Source organism: Ornithorhynchus anatinus, chromosome 13 (assembly GCF_004115215.2).
Source record: "Ornithorhynchus anatinus isolate Pmale09 chromosome 13, mOrnAna1.pri.v4, whole genome shotgun sequence".
Taxonomy (NCBI): Eukaryota; Metazoa; Chordata; class Mammalia; order Monotremata; family Ornithorhynchidae; genus Ornithorhynchus; species Ornithorhynchus anatinus.
In genome coordinates, this window is record NC_041740.1 from 41785816 (window position 1) to 41801368 (window position 15553).

Sequence of the window (15553 nt, forward strand, 5' to 3'; positions counted from 1 at the left end):
CCCCAACTCTCCAGAGGCCCTGCTTGGTGGCCGGGCGCCTGCAGCCTCCTACCTTGTCCCAGGCCCAGCGGTCATGCACGTGTTCAGCGAACTTGGTAACGAGGGTCTCCAGCTTTTCTGGGAGGGTCAGGCTGGGAAACCAGGAGCCTCCATCAGCGGCTCCAGGGCCTCCGCGGGGGACGGACGGCAGATTGGAGTCCCGGCTGACCACCCTCCAACCCTTCTAAAGTGGCCACCATCTGTCTACCTGAACTTTGGACAACTGCAGCACCAGTGGCTGGAGAGTGGGGCAGAGGCCCGGCAGGCATAGGACTCCATTTCTTGTTGCTCCAGTTCTCTGTTCAAGCCTGTCTCAGCTAGCCCCCTGGTTCCCACTTGGGGGCAGAGACTTGGACAGTGGCTCCCGAGTGGGATTAGGCGGGGACCTCACCAAAGTTCCGGTGGAGGTGGGAGAAGGGGGTTAAGGGGGTTGGGGCAGCCCGTTCCTGGGGCTAGAGGAGGGGCCAGAGCTAGGTCAGGGCTGTGTAGAGGGGTAGTGGACTTGGATCTCCCCTCTGAGTGTTTTTCAAAGAAGGGGGTGACGCCCCTCTGCCCTGTCCACCCACTATTCAGCAGCGTGGAGGCAGAGCCTGGAGCCGGTGAACTTTTGGGGATGGTGGAAGTGGGGGGGAGGAGTCGGGATCAGGAACCCATCCCCCGGTCATTGTGGGGGTTCCTGCGGCCCCAGAACTGACCCACCCTGATTCCTGGGGGAGCTCCGGACCCCGGCCCGGCAACGCCGGGCTGGACCAGGGGGGGGGGGGGGGGCCACTTGCTGCCCCACACTCACTTGGAGGTGTCGATGGGCTTGGGGTCAAAGTTGCCATCCACGTCCACTGATGTCTGCTTGACCAGCGTGGCTGGGGCCCGGGTGTCCGTATAGTCAGGTGGAAGGGCCCCCGCGATGGCGCTGAGGCAGGGCAGGGCCATGCGGAAAAGGTCCGGCTCGAACTTCTGCAGGGAAAAGGTGTGGGGACGGTGGAGAGACCGGGGGGGGTGGCGGGTGACAGAGGGGAGACAATGGGAAGAGGGGACGGGCAGGTGAGGGGAGCCAGGAATAGAAACTGGGGCCCTCTGGGGTGGGGGGCGGGCTGGAGTCGGACCCCTGAATTCTGGTCAGCGAGCCCCAGGCCCGACTCCCCACTTGGCCTTAGAGCCGCTCAGCCTCCCGTCCTCCCCAGCCTGGTAGGGCAGGACACTCTTCTGGTAGGGGAGAGTCACTGGCCACCCTCTGCCCACCCACCCGTCCTCAGCCACAGTCCAGCCAGGGCCCGGTCTTTACCTTGTGCGAGAGGGAGTCAAAAATGCCCCAAAAAAGCTTCTCGGTCAGGTGGAGCTCCTCTTCGGCGGCAAAATCACAGCCTCCCCCGCCCGCGGGCAGGCAGTAGTACTTCCAGCACTGCTCATAGTGGTTGGTCAGGAGCTGAGCCCGTCCGCCCACCCACCGGGGAGAACGTCCGTCACTGCTCGCGGAAGGTCTGCGCCCGGGTGGCGGGGCAGGGACAGGCCCCGGCGAGAGCGAGACGTCGTGGCGGAGGGCGGGTCTGACCACCCCACGGGCAGGGACGTGGGTTTGGGGGAAGTGGCAGAACCCCTCAGCCAGAGGACTTCAGTCTGTACCTCCCATCACTGACCCCCCTCCACCTCTGGCTCCCCATTACCAGCCCCCCGCTTCGGGCCTCCGGCGATCCTCCCACTGTCCACTGCCAACCGCCCGTCGGTCCCCCCGCTGCCCGCCACCATCCCAGGAGGAGCTGCACCTTCAGGGGCATCCGGCAGAACTCGCTCAGGAGGGGGACGTCAAACACCAGGCGCCGCAGGAGCTGCTGGAGCATGGGCGGCCGTAGGTGGCTGGGGACGGGCAAGGGGGAGGGCAGAGGAGAAGGCATTTCAGCCAAGACAGCCACCGGGAGAGAAGCGGGGGTGGGGTGGGCAGGTCAGGACACAGAGCCGGGCCAGTTGGACTGAGGAGCCCAGAGTGGACACTCCTATCTCCCTCTTCCCTAACCCCCCTACCGCTGCCCATCCCCCAGGGTCTCCCCAGGGGACAGGAAAGAGTTCAGTAAGTCGCCTCCTGGTCCTCAGTACTGCCCACGCACATACACCCGCACACGAAGACCCTCGGGACAGCTCAGACCCACACCGGTCCACCCTCCAGCTCGCACGGCAGTCCACACGTACACACGCCGCCCGGGGGACCTTTCAGGACGGTCCGGATGCACACCGGCCCGCCTGACGAGCCTCCCCACCGTGTCCCGGCCCACGCGCTCACTTGCAGACCGCGAGCAGGCACTCTTCGACGGTGTCCCTCTGGGCCTTGGTGAGCGACCGCCCCTTGGAGAGGCGGTAGATGGTCTGCAGCGTGGAGTCCATCAGCGAGGTGCAGTGCTCGGTGCCGGAAAACAGAGGGGCACAGCGCGTCAGCAGCGGCAGCACAGCAGAGCAGAGGTATCTATTGAGGGCCAGGGCCGCCTCCGTCGTGCTCAGAGAAGCCTGGGGGCCGGGAAGGGGGTGGGAAGACAGGGTCGGCCGTGGCGCACTTGCCCGAGGGGAGTAGCCAGCCAAGTGCTCTGAGCAGTTCAGCCCAAGAGTCGGGACTCGCAAAGGAGCCCCTAGGGCGACTCAGCCCCATCCCGTGGCCTCAGACAGTTCCACTGAGACAAAGAAGAGACTGGACAGTGACCCAGTCAAGGGGCATGAGGATGAGTGGCCTGACGGCCGGAATCTCATCTCCTAGATTCGGGACAGGGTCCCATCCCCCGAGGCCACACCGGAAAATCCGTGTCTCTGTTCCCCCTTCTGTAAGACGGAAGTCTCCCACAGCCTCCTCTGGCAGGAGCCCCCGCCTCCCGCCCTCCAGCCGGGACCGGGGCTTCCCCCCGGGGGGGGGGGGGGGCGCAGTGCTCACCGTGTCCAGGGAGGCGGAGGCCCTGAGGTCGGGCAGGAAGCCCACCTCCAGGAGGTGGAGGAGAAAGTTCTGGTCCTCGACCCCATACACCCTGTCCAGGAACAGCACCATGGGGGCTTTGTGCTCGGGGCAGAAGCTGGCGCTCATGTCAGGCTCGGTGACCAGCCCGTCTGGAAGAGGCAGAGATCTTCCGTCTCTATACGGATGATTCGCAAATCCACTTCTCTCCTTCTCTGGAGTCCCGCATTTCCTCCTGCCTTCAGGATATTTCTACCTCAAACTTACCATGCCCAAAACAGAACTACTCATCTTCCCACCCAAACCTTGTCCTCCTCCTCCTGTCTTTCCTATCGCTGTAGACAGCACCATCATCCTCCCTACCTCACAAGCCTGTAACTTTGGCGTCGTCCTCGACGCATCTCTCTCGTTCAGTCTGTCGCCAAATCCTGTAGGTGACCTTCGCGATATTGCTAAAATCCCCCCTTTCCTCTCTAACCAAACTGCTGATCCAAGCACTCATCCTCTCCCACCTTGACTATCGCATCAGCCTCCTTGTTGATCTCCCTGCCTCTCTCCACTCTAGTCCTTGCTTCACTCTGCTACCCCCAACATTTTTCTTAAAAAACGTGGTCTCTGTTCCCCTACTCCTCAAAACCCCCAGTTGTTGCCCATCTACCTCCCCATCAGAGACTCTTTACCCTTCTTATTAAAGCCCTCAATCAGCTCTGCCCCCTCCTGTCTCACCTTGCTGATTTCCTACTGGAACCCAGCCCACATGTTTCAACCCTCTATCTAATGCCAACCTACTCTTGATATCTCAATCTCATCTGTCTCACCACCGACGCCTTGCACAAGTCCTCCCTCTAGCCTGAAACTCCATCCCTTCACAGACGACAGCCCACCACTCTCTTCCATCTTCAAAGCCACCCTAAAATCCTATCTCCTCCAAGAGGCCTTCCCCAAGTAAATCCTCATTTCCCCTACTCCCCCTCCTTTCCGTGTCATCTGCTCACTCGGCTCTGAATCCTTAGTTGATATTCACCCCACCCTCAATCCCACAGCCCTTTGTCTCCCTCCCTAGGCTGAAAGCTCCTGGTGGGCAGCAAACACCATATCTACCAACTCTTTCGTCTTGTACTCTCCCAAGAGCTTAGTCTAGTGCTCTGCACGTGGTAAGTGCTCAGTAAATACCACTTTTTGATTGAGTGTTAGTCCTTCTCTGACATCCGCCCCCAGAGTCTACCTCTGGCCGGCTTCCCAGCACCCAGGCCTTGTGGGAACCACAAAGCCGGTAGGCTGGATTGGGTGCTGGTTCCTGAATTCGGTTTCTGCTTCCCCTTGGGGTTTCCAGGACCCTCCAGGGTCTTCCTCCTGTTCCCACTGGATGACACTATCGCTGCCGGTGGGCCGCCCCCAATCTCCGGTTCGTATTGTGCTCTTCCAGGTGCCTACCTCAGTGCCTGGGGCAGTGCCCCGAACGGTGCCCCACACTGCCCTGTCCCACATGCAGCAGGTGCCCCTCAATAACAGTGATGCAGATGCGCACGATGCCCTGGCTCCCGGCCCTCACGACCGCCCCTGCACTCCGCTTTCCCTCTGGTTCTCAGCCTCCCCACCCTCAACCAGGGTGTGACAACTTGAGCCATGCACAGAAACCAGTCCCCCTTGAAGCCTCTTCCCCTAGCCCCTCCACCCCCTCTCGCCTGCTGGGAGTGACCACCTTTGTCCAACGTGGGCAGCTTCAGGCGGAGGCTGATGATGCCAACCAAGTCCTCTGTGGGCACCAGAGAGCGGAGGATGGACCGGATACGGATGGCCTCCCCCTTACCAGTCTGGATCAGCTGCGGGGACAGAGGGGCTGCTCAGCCACGGCCGGCCTAGCTCACCCGACCTCGTCTGCCCCCCTGCCCCCGGTTGGAGTCACAGTCGGTACTCACTCAGGGTCATCGGCCAAGGATCGGGAGCGATATGAGCGCCGGCCTAGACCAGTGGGGCCCCGCGGACAATACTGCTGGCACCCAGGCTGCCGTGGGCAGGGGCATCCTGGGGTGGCAGGTTAGAGTCAGCCCGCCCTCCAGGGTTCCAGCCCATCCTCTCTGAGGACCAAAGGAGGGCCTGGGCCCGGTCTGGGCCACTTACGTGAGTTTCAGGGGCACAGCGGCCCAGCAGGTCGATGAGGGCCGAGTAGAAGGACAGGATGGTGTAGCCCATGTGCACGATCTCCTCCTCTTCCCGCTCCTCCTCCCCTGTTGCCGCCACCTCTCCTCCTTCTCCCCGGCTGAAATCGATCAATCAATCCATCAGTGGTATTTATTGAGCCCGTTCTTTGTGCAGAGCTCTGTACTAAGCCCCTTGGGGAGCACAATGCAACTGAATTAACTGACATGTTCCCGCCCATAACGAGCGAACAGTCTAAAGGGAAAGACACCGGGCCACCCAGCGTAGGGCCGTGGGGTCGGCTGCTCTCGGGACAGCCCTCTCACCACCTGTGGTCCCTGGGGACATCCCCTCTCCAGTGGCAGGATGGACCCGCCAACCTTCTAGACTCCTCCTCAACCGCTGATCCAGGCCCCCAGCCTGGAGTCGCCCTCTCACCCCCACTGGCAGTAGGGATGGATGGAAGACAGAAACGTGTCAGAGTGGGGTCACAATTCGGGGACCCATGTAGTGCCCCACCCCGGCAGTTCTCCATTCCCCAGGCCTGGGGCTCACCTAGGACCCTGAATTTTGAAGGGTACCAATGGGCCACAGGGTTATCATTGGCCAACCCTCTCCCTCTCCCTCCACTGTACTGAAAGGCAGTGGAGCAGTGCTGGCGGGCATTCAGAGCCCCACCAGGAGAGTGAGGGTAGGGGCAGGGGGTGGGGGGACAGGAGAGGAGGAGGAGGAGAGGGAGGAGTGGGGGGAGCATATATCCACCAGGAAAGGCATTCCCCTATAGACTGTGAGCTCCTTGTAGGCAGGAGGCTTGCCTATCAGCACTTAATATAGTGACTGGCACAAAGTACTGTACAAATATCATAATTATTATTTTTTATTATTATTACCAACTCTACTGAATTGTCCTCCCCCATGGGCTTAAAAGAGTGTTCTACCTACAGTAAATACTCAATAAGTACCATCGATTAACCACTGATCGATTCAACTCTCATCTCCCCATTTCTCCTGTCTTCTGTGAAGCCTATGCACTTACGTCTGTTCCCCTAAACGAGTTGATACTCCACCCACCCCCACAGCATTTATGTCCATATCCTCATACTTGATTGTTTCCCCTGTCTGTAATTTATTTTACTGTGTGCCTGCCCTACTAGACTGTAAGTTCCTTGAGGTCAGGGATCTCATCTATCTTCTCTATCGTGCTCTCCCAAACATTTAGTCAGTGCTCCACATACAGAGAATGTTCAACTGATGGAAATCAGGGGGTGGTTGGATGGGGGTTGCTCCTCTCCTCGGTCTACCGAGTGTGACCCCTCACACTCATGCTGCCGGGACTGGGGGTTCCGTGCCCACTCCCTGCCCCCCCCCCGGGACTCACAGTTCCCTGCGGGGGCCCTGAGAGGGCAGGTCCAGGGCTGGTGTCTCCGAGATCTTGATGGCCCCCTGCACAGCGGCTAGGAGGCCCGCCCCGCCCTCACCCCGCAGGGCCGGCCCGAAGCACTCCGGTCGCCGGATGAGGAGCTTCACCACGACACTGGCGTTCTCCTCCACGCTTTCGCCTGGGCCGGTGATGGGCGGAGGGCGGGAGGAGCCCAGTCAGACCCCCAACTCCCCACTCCCAGTCCTCATCCCACCTCCGGAACTCCTGGAGATTTCCAGGTCGATCTGGAGCCCCCAGTCTGCCCATGGAACCTCCTCCCCTCCTTGCTCCCTCCCTCCCCGGTAGCAGAGTTCTGCAGGTGGGCAGAGTAGGAAGCGGGGGCACCGAGGGGCTCTCACCGTTGACAAAGACGGCGAAGCGCAGGAAGGACAGGTAGCGTTCCCCCTCGATGGGGTTCCAGCCGAGATCTGGGTAACCCCGGGCCAGGAGCAGGGGGCAGCTCTGCAGGCCGCAGCCAGCCAGATACGTCACCACCTGCGGTCCAGAGAGGCCCAGAGGGCCCCGAGGGTGGAAGGGGGGTTGAAGTAGCATGTGGGGCATGCATACATGCACGCGTGCACAAACACAGAGACACATACACACTCTGCGCCACCACCCCCCCGCCAAACTCCCAATCGCTGTACCCGCTCCCCCGGCTGGCCGAGCCCGCTCCTGACCCAAAGCCAGCCAGAGCTCCAAGCTCCTGCTCCCCGGCCCAGCCCAGCCCGGATTTAAGGCTCCATCTCCAGGCCCAGCCCCGGACAGACACCTTGTCCAGATCCGGCTCCTCCAGTCCCAGCGCCAGCTCGTTGTTGTCCATGACCGACGAAGCCGCCACGTCGAGCGGGGTAGAGCCCCTCAAGGAGGGGGATGCTGCGGGGGGGAGAGACACGCTGTCCGGAAGAGGGAGAGGGGGAAAGGAGGGAGAAGGGAAGGAAAAGAGAGGGAGGAGGGAGGAACCGCTCAGCGGGCCAGACGGTCTGTCCAGACCCATTCAGAGCCCAGTTCCCGGGCCCGGGTTGGGGCTGCCGGCGGGACTGACCAAGGCCGACGCTGCTGTTCTCCAGTAGGTAGCTCAGGTGCTCGAACATGGCCTTCTGATTCTGGCGGCTGATACGGCAGAAGTAGCACAGGAACCGGCAGCAGCTGGCCACCATCCTGGGGAAGGCCATCTGCTGGGGACAGGGTCATCACCACCATAATGACAACTGTGGGATCGGTTCAGCACTTACTGTGCGCCAGGCACTGAACTAAGCACTGGAGTAGATGCGCGATAACCAGGTCACGGTCCCCAGCCCACGTGCGGTTCACAGTCGAAATACCAAGTATGGGTATTTTAAAACCAGCTGCTCTCTCTCCTCACCCTTGCGTTCCCACCTCCCATTGCTCCTCAGTGCGCACTCATCACTTCCTCTAAACTCCCCGTCTCACTGTGCCTTGTTCTCAGCTGTCGTTACTCCGACCGCTTGCTCATACATTTCTCCCTTCCCCTTCGGATCTGCCAAACCACGGCCCTCCCCACCTTCGATTCACCTCTACTCTCTGTCTCTCACCCTCACCATTTACGCATTTACTGGGGAATTACTTAACCACTCTTACCGGTTGGGTCTCGCGTTTCCCGTTCTCACTGTTTGTCCCCTGGGTTTGTCTGTCTGCATGGCTCTTTGAGGGCAGGACTCGGAACTGCTAATTCTACTGTAGGTGCCCGGCTCAGCACCCCACGCCCGCCTGGCACATACTGATGCCGATGATGGTGACAAGACGGGCAGACTCCGGGGGAGAACATTCTGACCCAGTTCCCACCCCTCCTGTCCGGTGCTGCTGCTGCCCCCCGCCACCCTCCCACGGCTCCTCTGTGTGTGATGCTCTCAGAGCGTCCCCGGGCCCGGCGGTACCTGAGCCTTGTGTCCTCCCAGGACGTTGACCATGACCTCCATGACCGTCTCGTGCATGCCCAGAACACGCATCAGGTTGGGGTGCTGGTAGAAAACCTTGTTGTTCATTATATCCCTGGGGGCGGGAACAGAGGGACCTGAACCCTCCTCAAGTCTCTGTCTGCCCCACCCACCCAGCGCTCACCCACCTACCCCCACCCCGCCTAGGGAGCTGTGGCTGCGCTGCTGGGGAAGTGGGGGGACCAGGCACTCAACCACGTCTTCGAACTTTACAATTCTGTACTCTCCCAAGCATTCATTATGATGCTGTATGCATAGTAAGTACTCAGGAAATAGTAGTGATGGATTGATTCCCACTTCCCGGTCTCCCACCACTGCCCCAGTTCCTAGGACCCCTCCCATGCTGGTCCCAGGCCTCTGATAGCCAGGTTGGGGTGCTGGGGTGGAGGGAGTTAATTCCAGGCAGGAGATGGGGATCCCGGAACCTGCTCACAAGCTGTCAGGTCCACTCAGGGTGAAAAGGACACTGGGTGTCCAAGCAGAAACGCCCACCTGTAGGCCAACCCTGCCCCTGGCCCCCGAGCACACCAGGGCACATGGGCAGACCTCAGAGGCTACTGCTGCCAGCTGTGGAGGGGTCCAGTCTACCCACCCCAGGCCATTGATCATGAGCAGCTCCTCCTCAGGACCCATGGTGACACTGAGCAGGGAGCGGATCTGGCCCAGGGCGGCCAGCAGGTGGGCAGCATCTTCCACCGAGGCCTGGCTGATGGCGTAGGTCTTGCGCAGGGCCCGCAGCAGTTCGCCGACGCTGTCGTACTGCCGGCGTAGGAGGTGGAACATGGCCCGGACCAATTCCGGATCGCGGATCCGCTCCTCCTGGGCCCAGCGGACCATCGTCTGGGAGATCAGCTCCTTCAGGGAGGCTGGGAGGGATGGGCCCAGGAGACGGGGGTCAGGGCCAGGCCCGGGAGCGGGAGTCAGGGCAGGGCCGCCATTTGTCCAGGAAGGAAAGCCTGAGCCACAGGTCACCCACCACCATCCACCCAGCTACTGGCTCACAGTGGCCCCCGTTAGTCAGTTACGATGTCCTGGTGCAGAGGTGCAGCTGGGAAAAGACGGACACAGCCCCTGAGAACTCCCTGCGGCCCGGGGTCATTGCCCCAGAGACCGGGTTGCTGGACGGGAGCTGGGACAGGACCCCGTTGGGAGCCCTGGCAGGGAGGGGCTGAACACTGAGCGTGCATTCACTTACTCGGGCTCCTCTCTTCCTCCTCCCCCATTTTCTCCTCCTGTGGCCCGGACCGTCTCTTGATCTTCCCCACCAGTCCCCAGAGCCTGTGCATCCATGCGGTGTCTTCCTCCTCTTCCTCCTCCTTTCCCAGGGGTACACCTGCAGGACCGGGGTGCAGCGCAGAAACCGACGCCCTGGTCCCTCATTCACACCACCCCCAGCACACACACTGAGGGTGTGTGTGGAAAGAGGACACGGTTCAGGCCTCTTTCCTCTCCCCCCTATATCCAAAACAGGTCTTCCCGAGCCCCCCCATCTCTCCCCACCCCCCACTGCCCTCATCGACCACTGCACACCAGCAGGGTATTCTGCTCCCACCCATCGGCTCTCCCCCAGCTCACCAGCCCGGGATCCCTTCCCCTCCGGACCTTGTTCTCAGCAGGGGGAGCAGAGGGAGTGTTGGCAGGGAGGGGAGCGAGGGATGAGGCCCGTGTCCGCGGTCACTCACCACAGTGACTGAGGAGGTCCTCGTGGAAGTCGTACAGATCCTCGCGGAGTTCGGGGGGACACGGGCAGTCCTCTCCCAGCTGGAAGTTCAGCAGTATGTTGATCTAATAATAATAATCATCGAGGAGTTCGTTAGGTGCTCACCATGGGCCAAGAACTGTGGTAGATGCAATGTAATCAGAACAGACAGTCCCTGTCCCACATGGGACTCACAGTTTAAGACAAAGGGAGAACGGGTACTGAATCCCCCATTTTATAGATGAGACAGCTGGGACACACAGAAGTGACGTGACTTGCCCAAGGTCTCACAAAAGGCAATTAGCAGAGCCCAGGATCCTAAAGCAGTGAGGCTAGTGGAAAGAGCACAGGCCTGGGAGTCGGAGGATCTGGGTTCCAACCCCAGCTCTCCCACTTGTCTGCTGTGTGACCTTAGGCAAAATCACTTCTCTGTGGCTCACTTACCTCATCGGGAAAATGAGGTTTAAGATTGGGGCGTTACTTGGGACAGGGACTATGTCAGCCTGGTTATCATGTATCCACCCCAGTGCTCAGGACAGTGCCTGACACACAGTAAGCAATTAACGAGCCCCAGTGGGCCTGCTGGGGTCGGGGGCTGTGAGCCCGCTGAGGATTCTCACCTGTTCCTGGGGTGGGGAGCGGAACTCGCGGGTCTTCTTGGCCGTCAGGGCGGCGGACATGTTCAGCGCCTGCATGAGCTCGCTGTAACGCTGCTTCTGGTTGACCTGGAGCCTGGACACGTAGCCATCCCCGAACGCCACCGTCGCCTCCACCCGGTGCTGCAGCTCGCAGTCACAGAAATGGCTGAGGAGCTCACACATCTGGGGAGGGAGGAGACCCCCGGGATCAGCCTGGGGGTGGCCAAGGGGAGAGAACTGGACAGGGGTAGGGCCGGGCAGTCCCCCCACTCCCGAATCTCATCCCTTCTCACCCCACTGCACCCCCTCTTCTCTCCTCCCTGACCTCCCTCATTCTGTCCTCGACCGCGGTCCTGTAACGGCTCCTTCCCCTCCAACTTCAAATACATCCACGCTTCCCCTTCTCTTAACAGACCTCCTGTGGACCATCCGGCCACTGCCCCACCTCTCTCCCTCCCCCTCGGTCCAGTTCTGGGAACTGGGCATTTTCTATGGTATTTGTTAAGCACTTACAATGTGCCGGGCACCTTACTAAGTTCTGGGATAGATACAAGATAATCGGGTTGGTGGCAGTCTGCATCCCGCATGTGGTTCACGATCTTAATTCCCATTTTACAGATGAGGTAACTGAGGCCCAGAGAAGTGAAGAGACTTGCCCAAGGTCACACAACAGACCCGTGGCAAAGTCAGAATCAGAACCGAGGTCCTTCTGATTCCTAGTTCCATGCTCTATCCACTAGGCCACCCTGCTTTGCCATTTCACCTCCTTCGATTCCCTTCTCATCCCTCTATGCTCCAGGTTCACCCGGGACCTTCTCTGGCTGAATCCAACAGGCTCTACTCCGTTCCAATTCTCCTGGGTCCTTAGCTGCCTCCGACCCCACGGGCCTGCCCCATCTCCCAGGAATGCTACCTAAGTTCGATTTTTCTTACACTCCCTGCGGAGCGTGGGGTCCCTGTGCCCAGGGGAGGGGGCACCCCGAGGGAAGGGCAGGGTGCAGGGTGCCCGATGAGGCCTGACCTCCTTCCTGACCGAAGCCGCGTTACCCCCATCCCCCGGGGGCCCCTGACCTGCAGTTTGACCGACTCCGGCAGCCGCATCTGCAACAGCCCTTTGGCCGGCCCCCGAGGCTCCTGGCCGGCCTCCTCTCCGGCCTCCACCGCCTTCCCCTCCTCCCGTGCCTCCGCCTCTTTTCTGGCGCCCGCCCCCGTCTCGGCCTGGGGCTCGCCGAACACGGTGGGGTCCACCAGGAGCAGAATCTGCCGGACGTTGTCGCCACTGAACTCTCCCATGATCAAGAGGGCGCGCACCAGCTTGAGCACAGGTACGAACTCGAACTCCACGGAGCCTCCGACCGGGTCGCGGACATGGGCGCCACTGCCCCGCACGGCTTCGGTCAGCATGGCCAGGGCCCTCTCCTTCAGGGCCCTCAGCGGGACCCCGGGACTGGTTCCCCGGGCGCCCCCGCCCGTCGAGACGGAGCCAGGGACGCCAGCCCGGGGGGCGGGCCCGAGGCGGGAGCCGGGCCTGAGGCAGGAGCCGGGCCCCACGCCGGGCAGACCGTGCCGCTCCGAGGGCCCCGGGTAGAGGCGGATCTGGCGCGTGGCGGGCGCGATGGGAATGATGAACTCATTTTTCATGGCCAGGTTGGCCTCCTTGGCCTGGTCCAGGTAGGCGCTGATGAGCAGGTCAAAGAAGCCAGCGCGCAGCAGGCCGGGCAGGTACTGGTCGTCGATGGCGTGGAAGAGCTGCGGCAGGTCCACGTGGCCGCACAGGGCCGCGGCCGCCCGGCCGTTGCCCAGGGCACACACGGCACCGTACAGTCTCAGCGTGTGGTAGTGGAAGAGCAGCAGGTCCTCCTGCTCGCACAGCTCCAGCACGTCCACGCACCTGGTGGGAGGGTGGGTGGAGGACTAGGTCACCATCCCGGGCCCAGCCCGCCCCTGGTCTCTCCCTCTGCTCTTTGGGGGCAGCCCCTCGGGGCCTGGATTCTGACCTTTTGCCCCAGATCCCCGGAGGCAGGGGCAGGGAACGGGGACAGGGAGGGTGCCGAGGCCACCTTGTTTCTGCCCGGGGAGCTCTGCTCAGTGAACCTGTGCACAGGGAAGCCAGTTGGCCAGGGCAGAGGGGAATTGCACTCCAGGTCATATGGCAAGGCCAGAGGGCAGCATTACAGTCTGGAACCAACGCCAGAGCCTCAGGAGCCTCCGATGACGACGACGATGATGATCATAATGACGATGGTGGTATCTGTTAAGCACTTACTGTGCGTCCAACACTGTTCTAATCACTGGGCTAGATTCAAGTGAATCGGGTTGGACTCAGTCCCTGTCCCACATGGGACTCACAGTCTTCATCCCCATTTTACAGATGAGGAAACTAAGGCCCAGAGAAGTGAAGTGACTTGCCTAAGGTCATACAGCAGACAAGCGATGGAGCCAGGATTAAAACCCACGTCCTCCTGACTCCCAGGCTCTGGCTCTATCCACTAGATAACCACCCCCATCACCCCGTCTCCCTGCAGGCCCAGCCCAGGCTGGAGTCTTCAGGAGAGGAAGGGTCTGAGTTCCAGAGCCCAGGAAAACCCGGGCCCCGGGTCGGTCCGGGTGGACAGAACTGTGGGCGGTACAGGAGGTCGAGAGTCAAGGCCGCAGCCTGTTCTCCCCCGCCCGGTGCCCCGCCCAACCCCAACACTCGCCCCGGTCCCGGCTCCGGCCCGCCACACCTGTTCTCCTCAGGGATGTGGAGGGCCATCATCTGCAGCGGCTCCAGGCATCGCACCGCCCAGCCCTGTCGCTCGCTCACCCGCTCCGTCTCCACCTTCAGGAAGCGGCTGGGCATGCGGCTCCACAGTACCGGCCGCAGGGTCTGCACGTCCAAGCGCGGCGGGCACTGCGGCATCGGGTTCCTCTCCTCGCTCGGGAAGATGGCGGCCGACAGGGGCATCGCGCCCTGGGGAAGGCAGGTTGGAAGGATAGGCCCGCGAACACACACACGCACACATCTGTACATATCTGTAATTTATTATTTATATTAATGTTGGTCTGCCCCTCTAGACTGAAGCAGCGTGGCTCAGTGGAAAGAGCCCGGGCTTGGGAGTCAGAGGTCGTGAGTTCGAATCCCGGCTCTGCCACTCGTCAGCTGTGTGACTGTGGGCAAGTCACTTCACTTCTCTGTGCCTGTTACCTCATCTGTAAAATGGAGATTAACTGTGAGCCTCACGTGGGACGACCTGATGACCCTGTATCTACCCCAGCGCTTAGAACAGTGTTCGGCACATAGTAAGCGCTTAACAAATACCAACATTATTATTATTATTATTATTAAGCTCGTTGTGGGCAGGGAATGTGTCTATTGTTACAGTGTACTCTCCCAAGTGCTTAGTACAGTGATTTGCACGCAGAAAGTGCTCAATAGGATTGAATGCGTACACATACACACTCCCCTTCTCTCTCTCTCTCTACACATCTTACCCTCTGCCCCCTCCAACTCCTGTCCAGTTAAACCCAGGGCTGCCCCAGATTTCACCGAGGGTAATGAGGTCTCTCTAAAGGGCTTTTAGTGTCACCGATTCCTGTGCCAGTCGGGTGGGTGGCCCCCACCAGGGATGGGAGGCTAAGGGGAGGGGAGAGTGGAGGAGCTTGAGCTCTCCATCTCCCCGGGGCACAAGGCTGAAGGCTCGGTATGTGCTAGAAGACTCCCTGCCCTGCCTCAGCCCTTCCCCCTGACCGTGTCACCGCCACCTGCCCTGCCCAGAGCCGCTGACGGATACCTTCAACCTGCCGAGTTCAAACTGAAACAGAGCGGTGCTGGTGGGCTGCAGGAAGACGGCGGGGAACACTTTGGTGTGGGGCTCCACCTGCGGGGGAGGATGGCCTGTTTGAGGGCTGACAGGTGGGTGGGGGTCACAAAGGGGTGGACAGGGGAAGGACCCCAAAAGAGGAGACCCACCCGGAGCGACGAGGTGAAAGTCATCAACAGAGACTCAAAGCAAAGCCAAGACTCGGCGTGAGAGACAGAAGAAGCGGAGACACCGGATCTCCTCCCCACCCCCTCCTTCTGATCACCTGCTCCCCCCCCCCCCCGCAAACCTGGTAGCACGTGGTCAATTCCGTGCCATTGGCAGAGAAGGACAGGATGCCACTGGCCAGGTCGAGGACGCAGCCGATCTTCAGGTCCGCGTTGCTCCGGACGGGTCTCTGTGGGGCGGCGAGGGTCTCGCCCCCACACACCATGTAGCAGTTGCTGCGTCTCACACTACGAGCCCAGATGTGGGGGTTCGGAACCACCCAGAACCGGGGAATTGAGTGTGTTCCATCCCACAGTGGATAAGAGCACCCTTTCCTGGAGGGCCCAGGTGCAGGAGGGGGGCGAAACTGAATCAAGGATGAGGGTCGAGATGACCTCGGATGCCGGATCTCCCGACCCGCCCTGACTACTTCACGCACACGGCTCTCCTCCCTCCCTCCATCCCTCCCCGCTGCCGCCTCCCTGGACTGCTGAGCTGGCCCAGCCCTCACCTCTCGTGGACTCTCCCTCGTTCATCCCCCAGCGTCACAGTCACGGAGCAGCTTTGGTGCAGATCAAACTTGTCACTGTAGAAGTGGTAATCAGGGGTGACCCACCCGACCCAGACGCAGGAGGGGTCCTGGCCGGCAAAGATGCGCACTGAGAAGGAGCACTGTGGTAGAGGAAAGAGAGCACTGTGGTGGGGACGGAGCACTGTGATGGAGCAC

General features: G+C 61.0%; 1 protein-coding gene across 1 annotated transcript in view; it reads right to left on the bottom strand.

Annotated features, from left to right (window-relative positions):
- Window positions 1-15553, bottom strand: part of RYR3 (ryanodine receptor 3) — a 70495-nt gene that overhangs the window by 31246 nt on the left and 23696 nt on the right. Inside the window, 22 exon segments of the mRNA XM_039914006.1 lie at window positions 53-131; window positions 830-993; window positions 1322-1462; window positions 1800-1890; window positions 2312-2532; window positions 2948-3117; window positions 4668-4788; window positions 5087-5225; window positions 6483-6663; window positions 6884-7019; window positions 7294-7397; window positions 7567-7696; window positions 8420-8534; window positions 9072-9345; window positions 9675-9812; window positions 10162-10264; window positions 10799-10999; window positions 11888-12707; window positions 13543-13769; window positions 14590-14676; window positions 14909-15074; window positions 15338-15498. Coding sequence (XP_039769940.1) covers window positions 53-131; window positions 830-993; window positions 1322-1462; window positions 1800-1890; window positions 2312-2532; window positions 2948-3117; window positions 4668-4788; window positions 5087-5225; window positions 6483-6663; window positions 6884-7019; window positions 7294-7397; window positions 7567-7696; window positions 8420-8534; window positions 9072-9345; window positions 9675-9812; window positions 10162-10264; window positions 10799-10999; window positions 11888-12707; window positions 13543-13769; window positions 14590-14676; window positions 14909-15074; window positions 15338-15498 — 3969 coding nt within the window.